Below are 25,132 nucleotides of genomic sequence, written 5' to 3'. Positions count from 1 at the left end.
TATAAAAATATGATAAAAAGTAATAATATTATGAGAGTATTAATATTACTAATTTTCATAAGTCAAAAATTCAAAAAAAATATTTTTGAAACTTTTCAACTGACCTTATTAACAAAATTCTTGTGTGTCTGACATAATTCTATTCTTGACCTTTTGATTACCAAAAAACAATGAATTTATTCTTCATAAATTACAACTCTTATAAATAATTAGAAAAGACATTTGCGTGTAGCTGAAGTTGAAAAGTTCTTCCTATCAAAGATGGCTTTACCAGGAGAAAAAGATGAACCTTTTCTGTTCCCATCAACGAGTTATGACAGTAACCCTCCCCAATACTTATCTTCAGACCTTCTTTCATCATCTTTACCCACACATTCTTTCTTCCAGCCCTTTGTTGAAGCAGATGGCAACAACCCAGTGTACATTCACCCTTACAACGTCGAATCATCAGCTTCCTCTATTTCTCTCTGCTTTCCATCTCGCCGTGTTCATTCAACTTTCATAGACCAGGTATTCAAAGCTGATCTCACTATCTCTCCTTCAACTCAACAAACCCAACAAGGTTTTCAATCTCATTGTCATGTCATATCTTCCTTCAGTGATCTCAGTGTCACTTTGGATATTCCTTCTTCTCATCTTACTTTCTTTCTTGTTAGGGGATGCCCTTTTGTTACTCTCTCTGTCTCCCATCACACACCTCCACTTTCCATATCCACTGTGCACAAAGTTTCTTCCTTTACTTCAAATGATTCATTAACCAAGTATACACTTAAGCTTGACAATGATCAGACATGGCTTATATACGCTTCTTCACCGATCAAGTTTAGTTACAGCGATGGCGTGATTACTGACGATGGAGATGGGGTTAATGTGATAGTGAGGATAGCATTGTTGCCAAATTCGAGTTCAGCAAGTGAGGATGTTCTTGACCGGTACAGCACTTGTTACCCTGTATCTGGTGATGCTTTCTTCACTAAGACATATTGTGTTGAATATAAGTGGGAGAAGAGAGGGTTTGGTGATTTGTTAATGTTAGCACACCCTCTCCATCTTCAACTTCTGTCTAAAGGTGAGGGTAATGTGACTATCCTTAAAAATTTTTAGTATAGTAGCATTGATGGGGAACTTGTTGCTGTTATTGGAAATTCATGGTTGTTAGAAGCAGATCATGTTCTTGTGACTTGGTACTCTATCAGAGGTGTTAACCAACATTTTTTTGATGAAATCAAATCAGCTCTTTCCAAAGATGTTGTTACTCTAGGTACGGTTTATATATCAACAACAGTTGCTGACCGTAATGGGAGAATCATTGCAAGAGCAGCAAGGTTGGCTCTAATAGCTGAAGAAGTTGGCTTTATTGATGTGATCCCAACTCTGAAGATGTTCTTGCATGAAACCATTCAGCCATGGTTGGATGGAACTTCTGATGGCAAAAGTTTTCGATATGATGCAAAATGGGGAAGGATTGGTATTGAAGCATACAGTGCTGGGTACTTCCTTTATGGAATTGCAGTGCTTGCAAAGATTGATCCAGCTTGGGGAATGAAATATAAGCCTAAAGCCTACTCACTCATGGCAAATTTTATGAACTTGGCAAGAGGATCAAACTCGAAATATACACGTCTAAGGTATTTCGATCTATACAAATTGCACTCTTGGGCTTCAGGAGGGGAACAAGACAGCACCAGTGAAGCTGTAAATATTTACTATTCTGCTGCATTGATGGGCCTAGCTTATGGTGACATCCATCTTGCTTCCATTGGATCAACTCTTGCATCGTTGGAGATTCATGCGGCTAAGATGTGGTGGCATGTGAAAGAGGGTGATAATATCTATGAAGATGATTTTGCAAAAGAAAATAAGTTAGTTGGTTTTCTTTTAGCTAACCATAGAATGAGTAAAATGCGCGATTGTTATACTGAGTGGGAGATTAAGATTGGCCTTCATGTTTTACCCTTATTGCCTATTACTGAGTTCTTATTCAACAATGTTGATTTTGTCAAGGACCTTGTGAAGTCGACACCATCTGAATATGTATTAGACATGTGGATGGGGTTTGTGTACGCACTTGAAGGAATTTATAACAATCAAGTTGCATTGAAGAAGATTAGAGGCTTAAAGGGTTTTGATGTTGGCAACACAATGAGCAATCTCTTGTGGTGGATTCACAGCAGGCATGATTATAGAAAAATGGGATCCTGTCATGAGAAACAATGTTGCTTTTGTCGTTACAGCTGTTGAGAATTGACGATGATTTCAATGTTTATGGTTAATACATTGTGATGAGGCTTTTCACTTTTGTATTATCTATTTTCTGGTTTAACATTTGGATAAAATATTTATTTTCATTTTTTGTTGTTGAGATGTGCTGCCCATTTAAAGGTTATTGTGATTGAGAGTGGTGAATATTGAATGTAGGGTTCTTGATGAGCACTTACTTATTATTCTGTCATTATCCTATTGAGATACATAATATTGTTGCATAGTTGAACATAAAAGATGATGTTAAAATTTGCAGCCTTTTTTCTAATTAAAGATCAATTGAATCATGTAGTAGAACAGTACACTATCCAATGAACTATAATTCAAAATGGAAGTGCTATTAATATATTCAATACATTGGAAATATGAAAAACTTATATTTTTCGTAACTTTTAATAAAATATTTTTTGTAACTTCTAATAAAGTTATATAAAATAATTTTATACGTATCTTCAATTACGTAATTATGTATTAGTAAAAATAATTATTTTTATATTAATTATATAAATAATAATTTAAAAAAATAGATATAATCGATTGATTATATAAAATATTTTACATTATCAATATATTAAAATTAAACTCATTCTTAAATAATAATTACTCATATAAATTTATGTTTATACAAAAATAATAATTAATAATTGTTAGATAANACTTTTAATAAATTTCAAAATATATTAAATTTTTATTATAATTGTTATTACTATTGAATACCATTTGTTTTGTTTTATATTATTTATTATTGTTTATGCTTTATCAATAACCAGAAGATTTACCATAAAACAGATTTTATAAATTATGATTCAAAGTAACAAGAGACATCTATCTATAAAAAAAAACACTTAGGTTTCTTATCTTCTTCAATGCAACTTCATTGACATAAACACCTTCTAATGCATACACAAAATGCCTTCCTTCCTTCCCAAACATCATAACTAGTCCACTCCACAACCTCCTTCACAAAACCAAGATTAGTAAACAAGACTTCAGAAATTGGTAACAATGGTAGAAGATGAATTATCCAAGCTACAATTTAAACTCATGAGGAACAAATCATATTCCGCTATCTCTATGATCCTCATTTAAATGCCACCGTACCCCATACCATAAATGCTGCTGCATAATATGCATTCACAGCTTCAGTAATATTCTACATAATATGCATACCATAGAGGAAGTATCCAAAATGATGAAGATGGTCATCATAAATTTCACTTGTCTTTAGATGATAATGTTAAGTCTTAGTTGAACAAGATAACTCAATATGGATCCACCTCTGTTTGAGTCCCAAACTTGTACATCAATTTTATTCATATAGGCTTATAACACCATATTAAAAAATAAGAACTTATATTAAAAATAATTTATAAATAAATTATTTTATGTTTAGTTTTTTAATTTTAAAATTATTTATTTAAAAAAAATAAAAAACTTTTTATTATAAGAGAAGTCACTTTTTTATTTTAATTTTTTTTTAGATACTAAAATAACTTTTTAGAAAATTACAAGTTAATTTTAAAAATTATACCAAACATTAATGTTATAACGTTTTATAAATTAAAAGTTATATAACTAACTATATAATATAAGATTCTCAATAGGGTTGGGGGAGAGATTAGGATTGGGAGTTTGCCATCTCATCAAAATGCAGTAGTCACATTAAAATTGTGCTAGCCGAAAATGTATTCCGGTAAATTTGGAAACATATTTGTCAAATTTTAAAACTATTTTGTTAATAACAAAAGTTAGGGACTATTTTATCAGCACCAGAATCTTTTGAGTACTGATTTGGTATTTATAAACAAAACGCCTCTGCAATCGGATAACAAACGGTTACCAGTACCAGGTGTCAATTTCTTTGGTTGGAGGGACTAAAAATCTCCCTCTTAACATATTCCTCTTCTTCTTCATCCTCATCCTCTTCTCTTCTATTTTCTTCCTCTTCTGTCATGACTCGAACCAAGCCATGACTGGTGCTCAAGGGACAGCTCCCTCAGCAAGCCAAAAGACCAAATTTTTAGAAAAATGGACAGAATCTCCTCTGTTTCTAGGACCTTACCAACATAAATATTAACTCCCTGTATTAATAATAAACATCCATTTCCAAGGACAACAACAACAACACATTCCAATCATATCCACAATCAAATATATCCAAAATACGCATCATATATATAGATATATATATCAAGTTGATAACTCGAGTATATGATTAGATCCATAAGTCTTACATAACCAAATCATAATTACTACCTAAACAGTTCAAGATTTAAAATAACATAACCCACACGAGGATTCTGCCTGTGGCATATGGAGCATTGACATAATCTAAATTTTGAGCAAAGGATCCATTACATAATTACTTAGCCATTGGAAAGAAGAAGGGCTCACCAAAATGACTAAGATCTACTGAGGGGCAGGTGGAATGGAACCTGGAATGATTCCTGTATCTGAAAAACATGGAATATAATAGGGTGAGTTTTGTAACTCAGTGAGCAAACATTACATCTATAACCCACACGAGACAATACAAAGTTTACCTTGAAAATTATATTTTTTTCTAAAGATGAAGAATTCATATTAATTAGTTATACAAATAATTAGATAAATAATTAAGCGGATGAACTGAAATAGGAGTTCTCAATCCAGAAGTCAAATCAAATCAAATATTACACACCTAGGGCGGCTCCACCTCTAAGGGTAACCCTTTCCTCTAGTGTGCCCGTACGGTATAACAGATCCAACGTGTGGCCTACACATTAGGCTAGCAACGCCCCTGCTAGCTGAGGTCTGAGCCAGATGCATCTAGGTTAACGTCATAACTGTCGTTAACTGCGGTTTTCTAGTCAAAGTCTCCCAAGCCAATCCAAACTAAATCACTTATAAAAAATCTCTAGTGCTTATAACATACTACTAAATTCCATAGCAAATCAATATATATAAGATTGCATACTAAAATTTAATTAAATTTTAAATAAGTCAAATAAGAAAACATTTATACTTTACAAAATATATAAATATCGTCTCGTGTGTATTTTTATAAAATTGTAAGTTTCACAAATCAATATTTATTTTAAAAAATTCAAAAATCACAATAATAAAATATTTTCAAACTCCAAAATTAATGATTCAAGATAGATATTGATAATAATATATTTAAAAATAATTATAGATATAATATCCACTCACAACTTGATTTCAAAGAACCGGAAGCAACTCTGAGCGTGTCAACGAGCTACCAAATGATGTCCAATAACTCTACAACTCTAGAAATATGACAATAATGATATTTGTGAGCTACTAATATTGTCAGTTAACATAATCTTACTCACATTAATAAAAGCCCCAAATTTTCTAACCCTAATAACCCTACTTCGGATTTTGCTATACCCACAAGTATAGGGATGCTAAAAATTTGAGATATAGCTAATTATTGAGTCAAAGAGTTATCTTGAAGTCTCAATAATAACTAGAACTCAAAAGTTGAATACTTTCTTCACTAAATAGGTTGAAGCTCCATGATTTAGGGTTGTGATAAAAGAAATTTGAATGAATAAAATAAAGAAGAGAAGAGAAGGAGAAGGAAGTAAAATGAAAGAAGTGGATTTAATGATAGTGTATGATTTCAAGAAAAAGAGATGAGAAGATGGAAAGGAAGAAGAAGAAGAAGAAGAAGAAAATAAGTGGGGTTGGGGAAGGGGATGAGTCACGTGACTCATTAAACCCCTCTTCTTTTTTTTTTTTTCGGTCATAACATTCTTTCCTCCTTAAGAAATTCGGTCCCCGAATTTCAAATTCATATATGGTGATAAGTGTGATAGTTACCTTCAGACTCAAACAAATATGGATATTTGTCGCGCATGGCATCCTCTACTTCCCAAGTTGCTTCTTCTACTGAATGATTCTTCCAAACAACTTTCACAAATGCTATCTCTTTAGAACGTAGTTTCTTTACTTGGCGATCGACTATAGCCACCGGTTCCTCTTTAAATGATAAATCCTCCTTTATCTCTATGGCTTGTGGTACGAGCACATGAGATGGGTCATGAAGATATTTGCGCAACATTGATACGTGAAAGACTAGATGAATCGTAGACAACTCAGGCGGCAATGCCAAGCAATAAGCAACTGCACCTATTCTGTCCAAAATCTCAAATGGACCAATGTATCGAGGACTAAGCTTGCCTCTTTTCCCAAACCTCGTCACTCCCTTCATAGGCGACACTCTAAGAAATACCTGATCACCCACTGAAAACTCTAAGTTACGCCTTCTATTATCAACATAAGCCTTCTGCCTACTCTGAGCTGCTAATAAACGTTCTCTTATTATGCGAACCTTCTCAACTGCATCTTGTACCAAATTTGGCCCCAAAAGCTTAGCCTCACCAACCTCAAACCACCCAATAGGTGACCTGCATCTTCTACCATAAAGAGCCTCAAATGGTGCCATTTGAATGCTGGCTTGATAACTATTATTATAAGAGAACTCGATCAAAGGTAGATAGTTGTCCCAATTCCCACCAAAATCTAGAACACAACACCTTAACATGTCTTCCAATATCTGGATCGTCCTCTCTGATTGCCCATCAGTTTGAGGGTGAAAAGCTGTGCTAAGATCCAAACAAGTTCCTAACGCTCTTTGAAAAGATTTCCAAAAATGAGAGGTGAACTGAGGTCCGCGATCTGAAATAATGGACACTGGAATTCCATGCAGTTTAACTATCTCATCAACATAAAGTTGAGCATATCGAGATGCACTGAAAGTTGTTTTCACCGGAAGAAAGTGAGCTGACTTCGTCATTCTATCCATAATTACCCAAATTGAATCAAAACCTTTAAAACTACAAGGTAAACCTGTTACAAAATCCATCGTAATCCTTTCCCACTTCCATTCAAGTATCTCAATCTGTTGCAATAACCCAGCAGGTCTTTGATGTTCAGCTTTAACCTGTTGGCAAATTAAGCAATGAGAAACAAAAACTCCTATGTCTTTCTTCATGCCTTCCCACCAAAACAATTGTTTCAAATCTTGATACATCTTATTGGAGCTAGGATGAACTGTGTACTTAGAATTGTGAGCCTCCTCCAAAATAGCTTTCTTCAAGTCGAGGTTATCTGGCACACATAAGCGTTGACCACAACGCAATACATCTTGATCAAGAGAAAAGTCTGAGTTTCTCCCATTGCAAACATCTTCCATAAGCTTTCTTAGTTTCGGATCATCACTTTGTGCAACCTTGATCTGTTCTATTAGGGAAGATTGGGCTCGAACATGTGCTAAGAAAACTTCTGATTCTCCAAGGTCAAATTGAATTCCACCGGCCTCCAATTGATGGACTTCTTCAACAATTGGTCTCTTTCCAAGAGTGATATGGGCCAAGCTACCCATAGATTTTCTACTGAGGGCATCTGCTACAACATTTGCCTTTCCAGGATGATACAAAATGGTACAATCGTAATCTTTTAGCAACTCCATCCATCTCCGTTGCCTCAAATTTAAATCCTTCTGTTGAAATATATACTTCAAACTCTTGTGATCCGTATAGATCTCACAGGTCTCCCCATAAAGGTAGTGTCTCCAAATCTTCAAAGCAAAAATGACTGCTGCCATTTCCAGGTCATGGATTGGATAATTCTGCTCATGCTTCTTGAGTTGTCGCGAGGCATAGGCAATGACGCGACCATGCTGCATCAATACACAACCCAATCCTATCCGAGATGCATCATAAAAGACCGAGAATCCCCCTGACCCAGAAGGTAAAACAAGAACCGGTGCTGAGATTAGACAAGCCTTAATTGTCTGGAAACTTTCCTCACAAGCTTCTGACCATTGAAACTTCACATTCTTCTAAGTTAACTTAGTTAATGGTGCCGAAATTCTCGAGAAGTCCTTGATGAATCGCCGATAGTAGCCGGCCAACCCTAGAAAGCTACGAATTTCTGTCACTGTAGTAGGCCTTGGCCACTTCTGAACGGCTTCAACCTTGTTTGGATCTACCATGATTCCATCTTTTGATACCACATGCCCCAAGAATGTCACTTGATCCAGCCAAAACTCACATTTAGAAAACTTAGCATAGAGTTTGTGATCCCTTAAGGTTTGTAACATAATCCTCAAATGATACTCATGCTCTGTAGCACTTTTCGAATACACCAAGATATCATCGATGAAGACGATAACAAAATGATCGAAGAAAGGTTTGAAGACTCGATTCATTAAGTCCATGAAAGCTGCAGGCGCATTCGTCAGACCAAAGGACATTACTAAGAACTCATAGTGCCCATAGCGAGTACGAAAAGCAGTTTTTAGAATGTCTTCCTCTTTTATCTTCAATTGATGGTACCCTGAACGCAAGTCGATTTTTGAGAAACAGGTAGCTCCTTGAAGTTGATCGAACAAATCATCAATCCTTGGCAATGGATACTTGTTGCGAACAGTTGTCTTATTGAGCTGACGATAATCCACACATAGTCGCATCGTTCCATCCTTCTTCTTTACGAATAGAACATGAGCTCCCCACGGAGAAGTGCTAGGACGAATGAATCCTTTCTCTAGCATATCTTCTAATTGAACCTTTAATTCCCGTAATTCAGTTGGAGCCATACGATAGGGAGGAATGGACACAGGTTGGACTCCCGGAGCCAATTCTATGGAAAACTCAACTTCACGGTCAGGCGGCATCCCCGGTAGCTCATCAGGGAACACGTCAAAGAATTCTCTAACAATAGGAACCTGATCAAGGCTAGGCACTTCGGCATCAATATCTCTAACAACTGTCAGAAATCCTTGGTTTCCCTTATCCATCAATTGCATCGCACTCATAGATGAGATAATGCTAGCTAAAGTGGGACAATCATCACCCTTAAAAACAAAAGGTGAGATACCCGGTATGTCAAACTTCACAGTTTTGGAGTAACAGCCCACATCAGCATGACAAGCTGCTAACCAATCCATGCCTAAGATGACATCAATATCTTCCATTGGTTCTAAAAGGATCAAATCAGCTAAGGTTTCAACCGTATTAATTCTAACAACACAAGATCAAAACACGACTCGAACCACCGTGGAGACTCCAATTGGAGTGCCAACATGAAATGGGTGGGATAACAGTTCAGGTTGTTTATCGAAACGAGATGCAAGATGTGGAGATACATATGAATAATGAGAACTCGTATCAAATAACACTCGAGCATCTAAAGAACAAACTTGTAAAGTACCTGCCACCACAACATTAGAAGCTTGAGCATCTTGACGTGTTAAAGCATACACACGTGCCTGACCTCTTCCTCTTTGGCTCCCTCCTCTGTTATAAGTCTGACCCCTGCCACCTGCTCCTCTGCCACTAAGACCAGAAGAATTTCCAATAGACATAGCTGAAGATGATGGCATTGGTGTTGTAGGACGTGCAATGCCTGGAGCAAAGCCTCCTCTAACATTTGGACAATCTCTCCTAAGATGACCATATTGACCACAACCAAAACATGCTCCAGTAGCCTTGAAACATATACCAGAATGGTAACTCCCACACTGATGGCAGTAAGGCTGCGCTGGTCTTGTCTGATTTGAACCTTGTGCACTAGATTGAGAGGTGCTCTTAACAAAAGGTCTGGGATTCGAAACACTCATGGGAGCAGATCCAGAAGAAGCAACCCCACCAAAAGATGTTTGAGGACGAGCTCGATACCCCGAATAACCTTGCTGATTAGTCTGACCATGACGAGACTGAAATCCTCCTGAACTAGCTCCACCAGAAAATTGTCCCTTCATCTTAGGCTTCTTACCAACATCCTTAAAAGCATTTCTCTCCGCTATCCCAGCTTCAATTCCATAAGCAGAGTTTAGGACATCCTTGAAAGACATACGTCCGACTTCAGGCATAAGAGTGGTGAACATAGGTTCTGCCAACCCACGAACGAACTGGCGTACTTTCATCTCTTCTGAATTCATTAAGTATGGAGCACTCTTAGAAAGTCTAGTAAACTCCTTAGCATACTCAGTCACGGTCATATTCTCTTGCCTTAATCTTTCAAAGGAAATTGCATCTTCTGCTTGCTTGTTAGCTGGATAAAATCGAGCAAGAAACTCTTCAGTGAACTCTTCCCAAGAAGGAGGAGGAAGTCCAGCTGCTTCTTTGCTCTCAAGAAGAGACTCATACCAATACCTTGCTGAACCATGCAAGTTGTAGGATACTAACTCAACAGCCCATTCCTTGGTGCACCTGAGAGCTCGAATTGCTTTCTTCGCATCCTCTAGATATTGTTGTGGATCTTCATCCAATGAATCTCCATTGAAAGTGGACGAATTCAACTTCAAATATTTTTCAATTGATGGCTCTTGATCCCCAAACAATTGATGAACCCTATGAGGTTGAGGATTTGGCATATTAGGAATTTTTGCTTCGCCCCTGTTTGTTGTTGTTAGAACCTGTAACACCGCATTAAGAGTTTGATTCATTCCCCTCAATTCAGCTGCTAAGTCCGGTTGAGCCTCCATTACTGCGGGGTTCTCTTAAACTCTCTCGCGGGGTATCTCTCCTTCGCGCCTATCAGCTATCCTTTGGCTCCTTGGCCTTTGTCGAAGCGCTCCAAGTGGCGGAGAAACTGCCCTATTGGATTCAGCAGTATCAGGAGCATTAACAGCTCTACCACGTCTTTTCTTAGGTGGCATCTTCCACCTATTGAGTAAATAAAGCGATTGGATCACCAACGACATATGTATATGAAGTTCAAAGACAATAGGACAAACAGAAAGAATTACGAGACCAAAAGATTGAGGACAACTTCCTATAGGCCTCTAGTAACATCACACTTTGTGAAAATGGGCCGGCTTCCAGTTGCACAATTGTGATCTTACTAAAGAACACTTGCTCCATATTACACAGGAAAACCTAAGGCTCTGATACCATTTTGTCATGACCCGAACCAAGCCATGACTGGCGCTCAAGGGACAAGTCTCTCAGCAAGCCAAAAGACCAAATTTTTAGAAAAATGGACAGAATCTCTTCTGTTTCTAGGACCTTACCAACATAAATATTAACTTCCTGTATTAATAATAAACATCCATTTCCAAGGACAACAACAACAACACATTCCAATCATATCCACAATCAAATATATCCAAAATACGCATCATATATATATATATATATATATTTAAAGTTGATAACTAGAGTATATGATTATATCCATAAGTCTTACATAACCAAATCATAATTACTACCTAAACAGTTCAAGATTTAAAATAACATAACCCACACGAGGATCCTGCCTGTGACGTATGGAGCATTGACATAATCTAAATTTTGAGCAAAGATTCCATTACATAATTACTTAGCCCTTGGAAAGAAGAAGAGCTCACCAAAATGACTAAGATCTACTGAGGGGCAGGTGGAATGGAACCTGGAATGACTCCTGTATCTGAAAAACATGGAATATAATAGGGTGAGTTTTGCAACTCAGTGAGCAAACATTACATCTATAACCCACACAAGACAATACAAAGTTTACCTTGAAAATTATATTTCTTTCTAAAGATGAAGAATTCATATTAATTAGTTATACAAATAATTAAATAAATAATTAAGCGGATGAACTGAAATGGGAGTTCTCATTCCAGAAGTCAAATCAAATCAAATATTACACACCTAGGGCGGCTCCACCTCTAAGGGTAGCCCTTTCCTCTAGTGTGCCCGTATGGCATAACAGATCCAACGTGTGGCCTACACGTTAGGCTAGCAACGTCCCTGCTAGCTGAGGTCTGAGTCAGATGCATCTAGGTTAACGTCATAACCGCCGTTAACTGCGGTTTTCTAGTCAGAGTCTCCCAAGCCAATCCAAACCAAATCACTTATAAAAAATCTCTGGTGCTTATAACATACTATTAAATTCCATAGCAAATCAATATATATAAGATTGCATACTAAAATTTAATTAAAATTTAAATAAGTCAAATAAGAAAACATTTATACTTTACAAAATATATAAATATCGTCTCGTGTGTATTTTGTTATAAAATTGTAAGTTTTACAAATCAATATTTATTTTCAAAAATTCAAAAATCACAATAATAAAATATTTTTAAACTCCAAGATTAATGATTCAAGATAGATATTGATAATAATATATTTAAAAATAATTATAGATATAATATCCACTCACAACTTGATTTCAAAGAACCGGAAGCAATTCTGAGTGCGTCAACGAGCTACCAAATGATGTCCAATAACTCTACAACTCTAAAAATATGACAATAATGATATTTGTGAGCTACTAATATTGTCAATTAACATAATCTTACTCACATTGACAAAAGCCCCAAATTTTCTAACCCTAATAACCCTAATTCGGATTTCGCTATACCCACAAGTACAGGGATGCTAAAAATTTGAGATATAGCTAATTATTGAGTCAAAGAGTTACCTTGAAGCCTCAATAATAACCAGAACTCAAAAGTTGAATACTTTCTTCACTAAATAGGTTGAAACTCCATGATTTAGGGTTGTGATAAAAGAAATTTGAATGAATAAAATAAAGAAGAGAAGAGAAGGAGAAGGAAGTAAAATGAAAGAAATGGATTTAATGATAGTGTATGATTTCAAGAAGAAGAAGAAGAAGAATAAGAAGAAGAAGAAGAAGAAATGAAATTGAAAGAAAAGGGAGAAGGATTTCGGGTGAAAAAAAATAAGTGGGGTTGGGGAGGGGGGTGAGTCACGTGACTCATTAAACCCCTCTTCTTTTTTTTTTTCGGTCATAACATCTTCTCTTCCATTTTCTCTTCGCATCTCCATCTCCATAAGCATCATTATCGAATTTCACCTTCAACACTATCACCGTGGTTCCCTCTTCTTCTTCCTCGGCTTAAACCACCACCACCCTAAACCACCTTCCATTAGATTAGCCCTAAAACTGTCACGAATATTCCAGATAGCAACCACGTATACACTCTTGACCATGCCAGTCCCCTTCCCAACCCATCCTTGACCATGCCACCCTCCCCTATTTCACAAAATACCTTCTTTCACACATCCCAAGTCTTCTTTTTCTTGTTGTCCATTGATGCAATTTGATTGAAAATTTTGGTGTTCGAATTTTGCACTATTTGAAATCCTATAAGTGGTAATTTTTCGGTGAATCTATATAGTAGTTACTTATATACCGGTAGAATTTGAAAAATTATAAAAAGATTATTTAGTACACACAAGAAGAGGAAGAAAATAGAGGAAAAGAGAAGGAGGATGAAGAAGAAAAGAAAGATGTTAAGAGAGGATTTTTAGTTTCTCCAATCTATAGAAGTTAGAACTGATATCTGGTAATCGTTTGTTATCCGGTAGAGGTTGTTTTTGTCTATTTTTTTTATTTGACGAGGATTTGAATGAAATTTAAAAAGAAAAATATAAATAAATAATAAAAATACTAAATAATGTGAATAATTGATATATGAAATGTTTAATTTACTAAATATGCAGATGAATGATTATTCTAATATTAAGATTTAAGTAAGTAATTTGAGAATGTAGTATATTTTTATTTTATAATATCAATTTTAGATTCCATTGTTGACATTGTTCACAAAAGTTATTAACTATCTAACAAAATTTAATTTAAAAATGATTATGATGCACTATATTTCAAGAGAAAAAGATAAGGGAGCGGAAGAGGTATTTAGCAATATATAATATATATTATATATTATATATGCTTAGGGCACACAACGGGAAAATCCTATAAATAATTTGAAAAAGAGATTTGTGGGCCACTCAAGTTAACAAGTTCTTCCTGTCAAAATGGCCTTCACAGGAGAAAAAGATGAACCCTTTCTGTTCCCGTCAACGGATGATCAAGGTGACCCTCCCAAATTCTTCTCTTCAGACCTTATTTCATCGCCTTTACCCACACATTCTTTCTTCCAGAACTTTGTTGAAGCAGATGGCAACAACCCAGTGTACATTCACCCTTACCTCATCAAATCATCAGCTTCCTCTGTTTCTCTCTGCTATCCATCTCGCCGTGCTGATTATCGTTACATATACCAGGTATTCAAACCTGATCTCACCATCTCTTCCTCAACTCAACAAACTCAACAAGGTTCTCATTCTCATCCTCATGTCATATCTTCCTTCACTGATCTTAGTGTCACTTTGGGTACTCCTTCTTCTGATCTTACCTTCTTCCTTGTTAGGGGAAGCCCTTATGTCACTTTCTCTGTCTCCCATCACACATCATTAATTTCCATAGCCACTGTGCACAAATTTTGTTCCTTTACTTCAAATGATACATTCACTAAGTATACACTTAAGCTTGACAATGGTCAGACATGGCTTCTATACGCTTCTTTACCAATCAAGTTTAGTTACAGCAATGACATTCTTGCTTTCTCCAAGGCTATTACTTCTGCTGGTAATGATGGAGGCGGGGTTCCTCTGGTAGTAAGGATAGCATTGTTGCCAAATTCAAGTTCACAACTTAAGCATGTTCTTGACAGGTACAGCACTTGCTACCCTGTATCTGGTGATGCTTTGTTTACTAAGCTGTATTGTGTTGAATATAAGTGGGAGAAGAGAGGGTTTGGTGATTTGTTAATGTTAGCACACCCTCTCCATCTTCAGCTTTTATCCAAGGATGAGGGTAACATTACTGTTCTTGAAGATCTTAAATATAGGAGCATTGATGGTAACCTTGTTGGTGTTGTTGGAGATTCATGGTCATTGAAAGCAGATCATATTCCTGTAACTTGGCACTCTATCAGAGGTGTTAACCTACGTTTCTGTGATGAAATCAAATCAGCTCTTTCCAAAGATGTTGCTGCCCTAGGTTCTCTTGGCATAACAACAAATGAGGCTTACTATGATGGGAGAATCATTGCAAAAGCAGCAAGGTTGGCTCTAATAGCTGAAGAAGTTGGCTTTGTTGATGTGATCCCAGCTGTGAAGGAGTTCTTGCATGAAATGATTCAGCAATGGTTGGATGGAACTTCTGATGGAAAAGGTTTGCAATATGGTGTAAAATGGGGAAGGATTCATATTGAAGCACACAGTGCCGGGTACTTCCTTTATGGAATTGCAGTGCTTGCAAAGATTGATCCAGCTTGGGGAATGAAATATAAGCCTAAAGCCTACTCACTTATGGCAAATTTTATGAACTTGGCAAGAGAAACAAACTCGAAATATACACGTCTAAGGTGTTTTGATCTGTACAAATTGCACTCTTGGACTACATACCTGTCGAATCATTGTGATGATGTTGGGATGCAACAGAACAGCACCAGTGAAGCGAATCATTGTGATGATGTTGGGATTCAACAGGACAGCACCAGTGAAGCTGTAAATATCTACTATTCTGCTGCATTGATGGGCCTAGCTTATGGTGACATCCATCTTGCTTCCATTGGATCAACTCTTGCATCATTGGAGATTCATGCTGCTAAGATGTGGTGGCATGTGAAAGAGGGTGATAATCTGTATGGAGATTATTTTGCAGAAGAAAATAAGTTAGTTGGTTCTCTTTTAGCTAACCATAGACTGTGTAAAATGCGCAATTGTTATACTGAGAGGGAGATTAAGATTGGCCTTCATGTTTTACCCTTATTGCCTATTACTGAGTTCATGTTCTCCAATGTTGATTTTGTTAAGGAGCTTGTGAAGTCGACACCATCTGAATACAATGAAGGAGACACATGGATGGGGTTTGTGTATGCACTTGAAGGAATTTATAACAATCAAGTTGCATTGAAGAAGATTAGAAGCTTAAAGGATTTTGATGCTGGCAACACAATGAGCAATCTCTTGTGGTGGATTCACAGCAGGCATGATTATAGAAAAATGGGATCCTGTCATGAGAAACAATGTTGCTTTTGTCGTTACAGCTGTTGAGAATTGACAATGATTTCAATGTTTATGGTTAATACATTGTGATGAGGCTTATCACTTTTGGATTATCTATTTTCTGGTTTAACATTTGGATAAAATATTTGTTTTCTTTTATGTTGATGAGATGTACTCCTCTAATATTTTAAGGTTTAGATTATTGTGATTGAGAGTGTTGAATGTTGAATGTGTGGTTCTTGACGAGGACTGGCTTTCTGTCATCCTATTGAGTTACACAGTATTGTTTCATAGTGGAACAAAAAAGATGATGTTAAAGTTTGCAGCCTTTTTTTCTAATTAAAGAACAATTGAATCATGTGGTAGAACAGTACACTATCCAATGAATTATAATTCAAAATGGAAGTTCTAGTAACCACCCTGGGTAGTTCTTTATTCATGTCTTTAGATGATCATCTTAATTTTAACAATTCAACTAGATATCCTTTAAATTTGTCTTTCATTTAGCCTTTTTATTACATTAATTTAAAAAAATTAAAACAAACACATTAAAATAGATTTATTGTTTTTTTTTTAAATTTAAATACAAATCTACAAAAACGAATTAACTAAAATTCGAATTCAAATTTTAAATTTAAAACTTATAAATCCTAACAAATTCCAAATATTCCAAATCAGATTTTCATGACTAGTAAAATCTTCCTTCTGTAAAATTTTAAAATATGTCTCTGGCAAAATTTTAAAAAAATTTGGTTGAGTTCATTTATAGAAACATGTTATCCCTTTTTTTTTTCTTTAATAAAAGGTTCTGTTTTTTTTCAATTTATGTATAATATTGAATATGTCTGTGTTTTATTTTTTTTAAATATGTTTGTGATTATAATTTTTTTCACTCATATATTTGATTTGGAACTTGGAAGTTGTAATATTAACTTAATTTATATGTGTCAATACTTAATTTTGAATGTGTTTATGTTGTTTATTATGTTCTTATGTATATATATAAATTTTTTTACCTAAGGTTTGGATGTATTATAAAATATTAAAAGTGCATTCTTATAATATTAGATATTAGATGTGTTTATATTGTTTACTATATTCTTATGTATATATATAAGTTTTTTTATATGAATTTTAGATGTGTTGATAAAAAATTAAAATAATAAAATATTAAATTTAAAGACTGAATAAAAGCTGAATTTTATTGTAGAAGTAGTATTTTCCTAATTTTAAAAACAAATTTTCATAATATAATAATATAAATTTTTTATATATTCAGCACATTGAGAATATGAAAAAGTTATATTTTTTAATTTTTTTAATATTTTTATTTCTACTATTAAAAATTTGAAAAATATACTAAAAAAAATTTTTCTTCCAGAACTTCGTCCTCAACGATGGGAACATACAAGAGTATATTCATCCTTACCTCATCAAACCCTCTGATTCCTCTGTTTCTCTCTGCTACCCTTCTCTCTCTGTCTCCTCTCATTCCATGCAACAAGTCTTCACACCTGATCTCACTATCTCTTCCTCAACAGGTTCTCATTCCCGCCATGTTATATCTTCCTTCAGTGATCTTAGTGTCACTCTTCATTTTCCTTCTTCCAATCTCACTTTCTTCCTTGTCAGGGGAAGCCCTTATGTTACTGTTTCTTTGTCTCAACATGAATCTCTTTCTATAACCTCTATACATAAAATCTCTTCTTTTTCTTCAAATGCTTCACCCACTAAGTATTCTCTTAAGCTTGACAATGGTCAGAAATGGCTTATCTATACTTCTTCACCACCCAAATTTAGCTTCAGCCATGACATGAAAATCACTTTCGCCAATCTTTCTTCTGATGGGGCTCCTGTGATGCTTCGGATAGCAGTACTGTCAGATTCAAGCTCAGTAAACGAGGCTATTCTTGACAGATACAGCTCTTGCTGCCCGCTTTCTGGAGATGCTTTGTTCACTAAACCGTATTGTGTTGAATACAAGTGGCAGAATAAAGGTTTTGGTAATTCGTTGATGTTACCCTCTCCACCTTCAACTTCTGTCTAAATATGAGGGTAATGTGTCTATTCTTAAACATTGTAAGTATAGAAGCATTGATGGGGAGCTTGTTGGTGTTATTGGAGATTCATGGTTATTGAAAACTGATCCTGTTTCTGTGAATTGGCATTCAAACAGAGGTGTCAAAGAAGAATCCTATGATGAAATCAAATCAGCTCTTTCTAAAGATGTTGAGAATCTAGATTCTTCTGCAATAACAACTACTTCATCTTATTTTTATGGGAAATTGATAGCAAGGGCAGCAAGGTTGGCTTTGATAGCAGAAGAAGTTGATTTTCTTGATGTGATTCCTGTGGTTAAGAAGTTCTTGAGTGAAACCATTGGTCCATGGCTAGATGGAACTTTCAATGGGAATGGATTTCTATATGATGAGAAATGGGGCGGAATTGTTACCAAACAAGGTTCTACTGATCCAGGTGCTGATTTTGGCTTTGGAGTTTACAATGATCACCATTATCATTTGGGATACTTTCTCTATGGAATTGCAGTGCTAGCAAAGATTGATCCAAAATGGGGTAAGAAGTACAAGCCTCAAGCCTATTCAATTATGTCAGATTTTATGAACTTAGGAGGAGGAAAAGCTGAACATTATCATTCAACTTTGAATCATTATCATTACACACGTTTAAGGTGTTTTGATCTTTACAAATTGCACTCTTGGGCCGGAGGACTAGCCGAATTTGCGGACGGAAGGAATCAAGGGAGCACAAGTGAGCTATAAATGCATACTATTCAGCAGCATTGTTGGGTTTGGCATACAATGATACAGAACTTGTTATATTAGGATCAACTCTTGCAGCATTGGAAATTCATGCAGCTAAAATGTGGTGGCATGTGAATGGAGAAGGAGATAGTAATATGTATGAAAAAGATTTTGTAAAAGAGAATAAGTTAATTGGGGTTCTATGGTCTAATAAGAGAGACAGTGGATTATGGTTTGCACCTCCTGTGTGCAAAGAGTGTAGGCTTGGATTTCAGCTTATGCCATTGGTACCTGTTTCCGAATTCTTATTTTCTTATAAGAGTTTTGTGAAGAAGCTTGTAGAATGGACTATGCCTGCTTTGGATAGAAAAGGTGTTGAAGATGGGTGGAAGGGATTTGTGTATGCATTGGAAGGAGTTTATGATAATGAAAGTGCTTTGGAGAAGATTAGAAGATTGAAGGATTTTGATAATGGGAACTCATTTAGTAATTTGCTTTGGTGGATTCATAGCAGAGGTAGTAGTAAGTTGTTTTGATTATGATGGCAACTCATTCGGTCATTACTGCCTTATTGTCAACTATTCATCATGATTTCAATCTTATCATAAAGTGATGATACTATGTATAAGTTTTGTATATTGTAACCTCTTTTCCATTACTCAATGTGAAAAAAAATAAGGCTTCTATTTACTCTTGTGAAAATAAATCAGCAAAGATTTGAAAAAGAAATTACAAAAAAGGATATCAGAAATATGATCATTTTTAAATGAGGATGTTTATTTTGAAATTATGTGGTGAAATTTTAGAGATGTATTGGTTGATAATTGCTAATTCAAGTTTCAATCTAATTAAGGAAATATTAGAAATAATATTATAGCAAATATGAATGTTATAAAAAGTGGATAACTAGGAAGATAGACAAAATGCATAAACCTTTTCCCATCACTTTGCAAAACAGAGCAAAGAGAACGAGGATAGTGGAGCATCTTATAGGAAAAACCAGGATTTTGAACAATAAATTGAAAATCAGGTTCTAATTTTTAAAAATTCAGGAAGTATTTTTTTTTAAACACAGTAGCTAATGAACTATACAGCACATGAAAATAATCAGATGATAAAATTATTATAGTCAGATGGATAACTTCAAATATTAACTAAACTTAACCATAAAATAGAAAAGGCAAAACACATGTCAATGCATATCCAAAATGGTTCCACATGTATCCCTCACCTATAATATATAGCAATCAAGTCTTTTTACAGTCTAAAAGCCAACATGTAACTAAAATGAGTTATCCCTTGTTTTCTCTAAAGAGGCATTAGCATAGTTTTCTCTAATAAAAAAACATGGATATGCAACAATGACATTCATCGTATTATAACACGACTCTTATAAATAATTAGAAAAAACATTTGCATCTAAAACTCAGAGTCTCTCACTCAAAATGGCTCTCACAGGAGAAAAAGATGATCCTTTTCTGTTCCCATCAATGGATTATCAAGGTGACCCTCCCAAATTCTTCTCTCCGGACCTTCTTTCATCGCCTTTACCCACACATTCTTTCTTCCAGAACTTTGTTGAAGCAGATGGCCACAACTCAGTGTACATTCACCCTTACCTCATCAAATCATCAGCTTCCTCTGTTTCTCTCTGCTATCCATCTCGCCGTGTTCATTCTGGTTCCATAGAGCAGGTATTCAAAGCTGATCTCACTATCTCTTCCTCAACTCAACAAACCCAACAAGGTTCTCAATCACATCATCATGTTATATCTTCCTTCAGTGATCTTAGTGTCACTTTGGATATTCCTTCTTCTGATCTTACTTTCTTCCTTGTTAGGGGATGCCCTTATGTTACTTTCTCTGTCTCTCATCAAACACCATTATTTTCAATAACCACTGTTCACAAATTCTCTTTCTTTACTTCAAATTCTTCACTCACCAAGTATGCCCTCAAGCTTGACAATGGCCAAGCATCGCTTTTGTATGCTTCTTTACCAATCAAGGTTAGTAACAGCTATGAGACTATGATCTCTTTCTCAAAGAAATATACTTCTCATGATCATGGGGTTTCTCTGGTAGTGAGGATAGCATTGTTGCCAAATTCAAGTTCAGAACTTGAGGATGTTCTTGACAGGTACAGCACTTGTTATCCTGTATCTGGTGATGCTTTGTTTACTAAGCCATATTGTGTTGAATATAAGTGGGAAAAGAGAGGGTTTGATAATGGTGATTTGTTAATGTTAGCACACCCTCTTCATCTTCAACTTTTATCCAAGGATGAGGGAAATGTTACTATTCTAGAAAATTTTAGGTATAGGAGCATTGATGGGGACCTTGTTGGTATTGTCGGAGATTCATGGTTGCTGAAAGCAGATCATGTTCCTGTGACTTGGTATTCTACTAGAGGTGTCAAAGAAGAATCTTTTGATGAAATCAAATCAGCTCTTTCCAAAGATGTAGCTGGTCTTTGTTCTTCTGAGATAACAACAATTTCAGATTATTATTATGGGAAATTTATTGCAAGGGCAGCAAGGTTGGCTTTGATAGCCGAGGAGATTGGTTTTCTTGAAGTGGTCCCATCCGTGAAGAAGTTCTTGCATGAAACCATTCAGCCATGGTTGGATGGCACTTTTGATGGCAATGGATTTCTATATGATGCAAAATGGGGAAGGATTAGTATTGAAGCCTACAGTGCTGGGTACTTCCTTTATGGAATTGCAGTGCTTGCAAAGATTGATCCAGCTTGGGGAATGAAATATAAGCCTAAAGCCTACTCACTTATGGCAAATTTTATGAACTTGGCAAGAGGATCAAACTCGAAATATACACGTCTTAGGTGCTTCGATCTGTACAAATTGCACTCTTGGACTTTATATGAAGATCTTTGTTATTGGGAAAGTGGATGGCAACAAGACAGCAACAGTGAAGCTGTAAATATTTACTATTCTGCTGCATTGATGGGCCTAGCTTATGGTGACATCCATCTTGCTTCCATTGGATCAACTCTTGCATCATTGGAGATTCATGCTGCTAAGATGTGGTGGCATGTGAAAGAGGGTGATAATCTCTATGAAGATGATTTTGCAAAAGAAAATAAGTTAGTTGGTTATCTTTCTGCTAACTATAGACTTAATCTAATGCGCTATTATCAATGTGAGAGGGAGTGTAAGATTGGCTTTCATGTTTTACCCTTATTGCCTATTACTGAGTTCTTATTCTCCGATGTTGATTTTGTTAAGGAGCTTGTGAAGTGGTCACCATCTATATATAGAGTAGGAGACGGATGGATGGGGTTTGTGTATGCACTTGAAGGAATTTATAACAATCAAGTTGCATTGGAGAAGATTAGAAGCTTAAAGCGTTTTGATGCTGGCAACACATTGAGCAATCTCTTGTGGTGGATTCACAGCAGGCGTGATTATAGAAAAATGGGATCCTGTCATGAGAAACAATGTTGCTTTTGTCATTGCTGCCCTAATATTTTAAGGTTTAGATTATTGTGATAGTGTGTTGAATGTTGAATGTTGAATGTATGGTTCTTGATGAGGACTGACTTATAGATCAGTTATCCCATTGAGTTACATAATATTGTTGCATAGTGGAACAAAAATGATGATGTTAAAGTTTGCAGCTTTTTTTCTAATTAAAGAACAATTCAATCATGAAGTAGAATAGTACATTATCCAATGAACTATAATTCAAAATTCGGCCACTCCATATTAAAATTTCTGGATCCGTCCCTGACTATCTCTACCCCCATAAGGTTCTCAATCCCGCCATGTTATATCTTCCTTCAGTGATCTCAGTGTCACTCTTGAGTTTCCTTCTTCCAATCTCACTTTCTTCCTTGTTAGGGGAATCCCTTGTGTTACCGTTTCTCTGTCTCAAAATGCATCTCTTTCCATAACCTCCATCCATAAAATCTCTTCTTTTTCTTCAAATGCTTCACCAAATAAGTACACTCTTCAGCTTGAAAATGGTCAGAAATGGCTTATCTATACTTATTCACCAACCATATTTAGTTTCAGCTTTGACATGAAACTCACTTTCTCCAACATTTCTTCTGATGAGGCTCCTGTGATGGTTCGGATTGGAGTTATGCCGGATTCAAGCTCAGAAAAGGAGGCTGTTCTTGACAGGTAAAGCTCTTGCTACCCTCTTTCTGGAGATGCTTTGTTCACTAAGCCATATTGTGTTGAATACAAATGGCAGAAGAAAGGGCTTGGTAATTTGTTGATGTTAGCTCATCCTCTCCATCTTCAACTTCTGTCTAAAGATGAGGGTAATGTGACTGTTCTTAAACATTTTAAGTACAGAAGCATTGATGGTGGCCTTGTTGGTGTTGTTGGCGATTCATGGATGTTGGAAGCAGAACATGTTCCAGTATCTTGGCACTCTACTAGAGGTGTCAATCAAGACTCCTATGATGAAATCAAACAAGCTCTTTGTAGAGATGTTGGTGCTCTTTGTTCTTCAAAAATAGCTAATACTTCATCTGCCTGTTATGGCAAATCGATTGCAAGGGCTGCAAGGCTTGCAGGGATAGCTGAGGAAGTTGGTTTTCTTGACTTGATTTCACTTGTTAAGAAATTCTTTAAAGAAACCATTCAGCCATGGTTAGATGGCACTTTTTAAGGGAACGGATTTTTGTATGAAAAGCAATGGGGAGGGCTTATTAATAAACTAGGTTCTGATGATGATATTGAAGAGAACTTGTTTGGATTTTACAACAATTGTCATTCTCTTCTGGGATACTTTGTGTATGGAATCGCAGTTCTTGCGAAGATCGATCCGAATTGGGTAACAAGTATAGGTCAGAAGCATATTCAGTCATGGAAGATTTCATGAACTTGGGAGGAAAAGATTCAAAATCTAAATATACACGTTTAAGGTGTTTTGATCTGTTCATGACACTCTTGGGATTCAGGGCTAAAGGATAGTGATGTTGGAAGATATCAATTGAATAGTGGTGAAGCTGTGAATGCAATTTATTCAGCAGCGTTGATGGGTTTGGCATATAATGATGCAAATCTTGTTGCTATTGGTTCAACTCTTGCAGCATTGGAAATTCATGCTGCTCAAATGTGGTGCCATTTAAAGATGGATGATCGTAAATGTAGTGATGAGTTTACAATGGAGAATAGGTTAATGGGGATTCTATGGTCTAACGAGAGGGAATGTAGACTTTGGTTTGCTCCTTGGGAAGAGCATAGACTTGCCGCTCATGTTCTTCCATTGCTGCCCATTACTGAGTTCTTGTTTTCAAACGTTGGTTTTGTGAAGGAGGTTGTGGAGTGGACTATGCCTTGTTTGAATAGAGATGGTGTTGGAGAAATACTGAAGGGGTTGGTTTATGCAAGGGAAGGAATTTATGATAATGAAGCTGCGTTGAAGAAGGTTGGGGAGTTACCAAGTTTTGATTCTCCACGGAGCACATTGAGCGATCTGTTATGGTGGCTGCACAGCAGAAGAGGCCAAGAAGATCATCATCAGGATTCTTGTAATGAAAACAATGTATCAATATTGAAAACAAGTGTTATTATGTTATTATTTCTTGAATTGCACCCTTTAATACTTTCATTTGTGCTCGTAAAATTTGGGAAACTCTTGGGTTTTTTATGCCTAATGGCTTTAAGGTTATTCAAATTTTAAGCTTTAAATTGTGGAAGAATATTTCTATCATACAAATTATGAGAAAATTTTAAGTTTGGGTTTTGTATGCTGGTCCTAGAGTTAGGTTTTTCTTTCAAATTAGACAGACTATCATTTAAGTATGTCTGAAAATGTACGAAGAGAGTATTATCTTTTTGAGGTAAGATCTTGTTTATGTAAAAAATAAATTTAACAAGACAAACACAACCCGATAAATCTTAAGAATTTGTTCATGGTACTTAAAAGCTCAATTAAGATTCAACTAACATGCAACTTGCAAGAGTTCAGGATAATTATACAGTATTTTTTTTCTACAACTCATACAATTAATAGGCAAATATAATATTTTCGCCAAGATTCATTTTTATTTAAATACCACAATTTTGTGACAATTATAGTACTAAAAAGGATTAGAAATGATTACTCTGTTATTATCCTATTGAGGTATTTACTATTTAGGGCCTATTTAAAAAATTTTAAGAGCTATTTTTTTTTTTGGTTTTTGACTTGTTAAAAGTAATAGTATTAATATTTTGTGTAATTTTTAAAATTAAATTATAATTTTTTAGAAAGCTATTTAAGTGCTTATAAAAAAGTTAAAAAAATAATTTTTTTATAATAAAAATTTTT

The 25,132-nt window shown here is 35.5% G+C and overlaps 4 protein-coding genes and 2 pseudogenes across 4 annotated transcripts; all 6 read left to right on the top strand.

Moving 5' to 3' along the window:
• Positions 1 to 261: 261 nt before the first annotated feature.
• On the top strand, positions 262 to 1,104 carry LOC127746715 (uncharacterized). The gene has a single exon (XM_052260732.1). The coding sequence runs from the start codon at positions 262 to 264 to the stop codon at positions 1,102 to 1,104; it is 843 nt and encodes a 280-aa protein (XP_052116692.1).
• A 276-nt stretch (positions 1,105 to 1,380) lies between these two features.
• LOC107486347 (primary septum endo-1,3(4)-beta-glucanase-like) lies at positions 1,381 to 2,241 on the top strand. Its single transcript, XM_052260091.1, has one exon. The coding sequence runs from the start codon at positions 1,381 to 1,383 to the stop codon at positions 2,239 to 2,241; it is 861 nt and encodes a 286-aa protein (XP_052116051.1).
• Positions 2,242 to 14,048: 11,807 nt separating this feature from the next.
• LOC107486511 (probable endo-1,3(4)-beta-glucanase ARB_01444) lies at positions 14,049 to 16,358 on the top strand. Its single transcript, XM_016107065.3, has one exon. It carries the CDS (start codon positions 14,049 to 14,051, stop codon positions 16,131 to 16,133), a length of 2,085 nt encoding a protein of 694 aa, XP_015962551.1. The 3' UTR covers positions 16,134 to 16,358.
• Positions 16,359 to 17,466: 1,108 nt separating this feature from the next.
• Positions 17,467 to 19,469, top strand: LOC107486221 (probable endo-1,3(4)-beta-glucanase ARB_01444; annotated as a pseudogene).
• A 742-nt stretch (positions 19,470 to 20,211) lies between these two features.
• Positions 20,212 to 22,460, top strand: LOC107486514 (uncharacterized). The gene has a single exon (XM_016107066.3). The coding sequence runs from the start codon at positions 20,293 to 20,295 to the stop codon at positions 22,351 to 22,353; it is 2,061 nt and encodes a 686-aa protein (XP_015962552.1). The 5' UTR covers positions 20,212 to 20,292; the 3' UTR covers positions 22,354 to 22,460.
• A 76-nt stretch (positions 22,461 to 22,536) lies between these two features.
• LOC127746714 (probable endo-1,3(4)-beta-glucanase ARB_01444) lies at positions 22,537 to 24,502 on the top strand (annotated as a pseudogene).
• Positions 24,503 to 25,132: the final 630 nt, after the last annotated feature.

Source organism: Arachis duranensis, chromosome 4, assembly GCF_000817695.3.
Source record: "Arachis duranensis cultivar V14167 chromosome 4, aradu.V14167.gnm2.J7QH, whole genome shotgun sequence".
Classification (NCBI taxonomy): Eukaryota; Viridiplantae; Streptophyta; class Magnoliopsida; order Fabales; family Fabaceae; genus Arachis; species Arachis duranensis.
The sequence above is the reverse complement of the archived record's forward strand: the minus strand, read 5'-3'. Positions and strand labels throughout refer to the sequence as shown.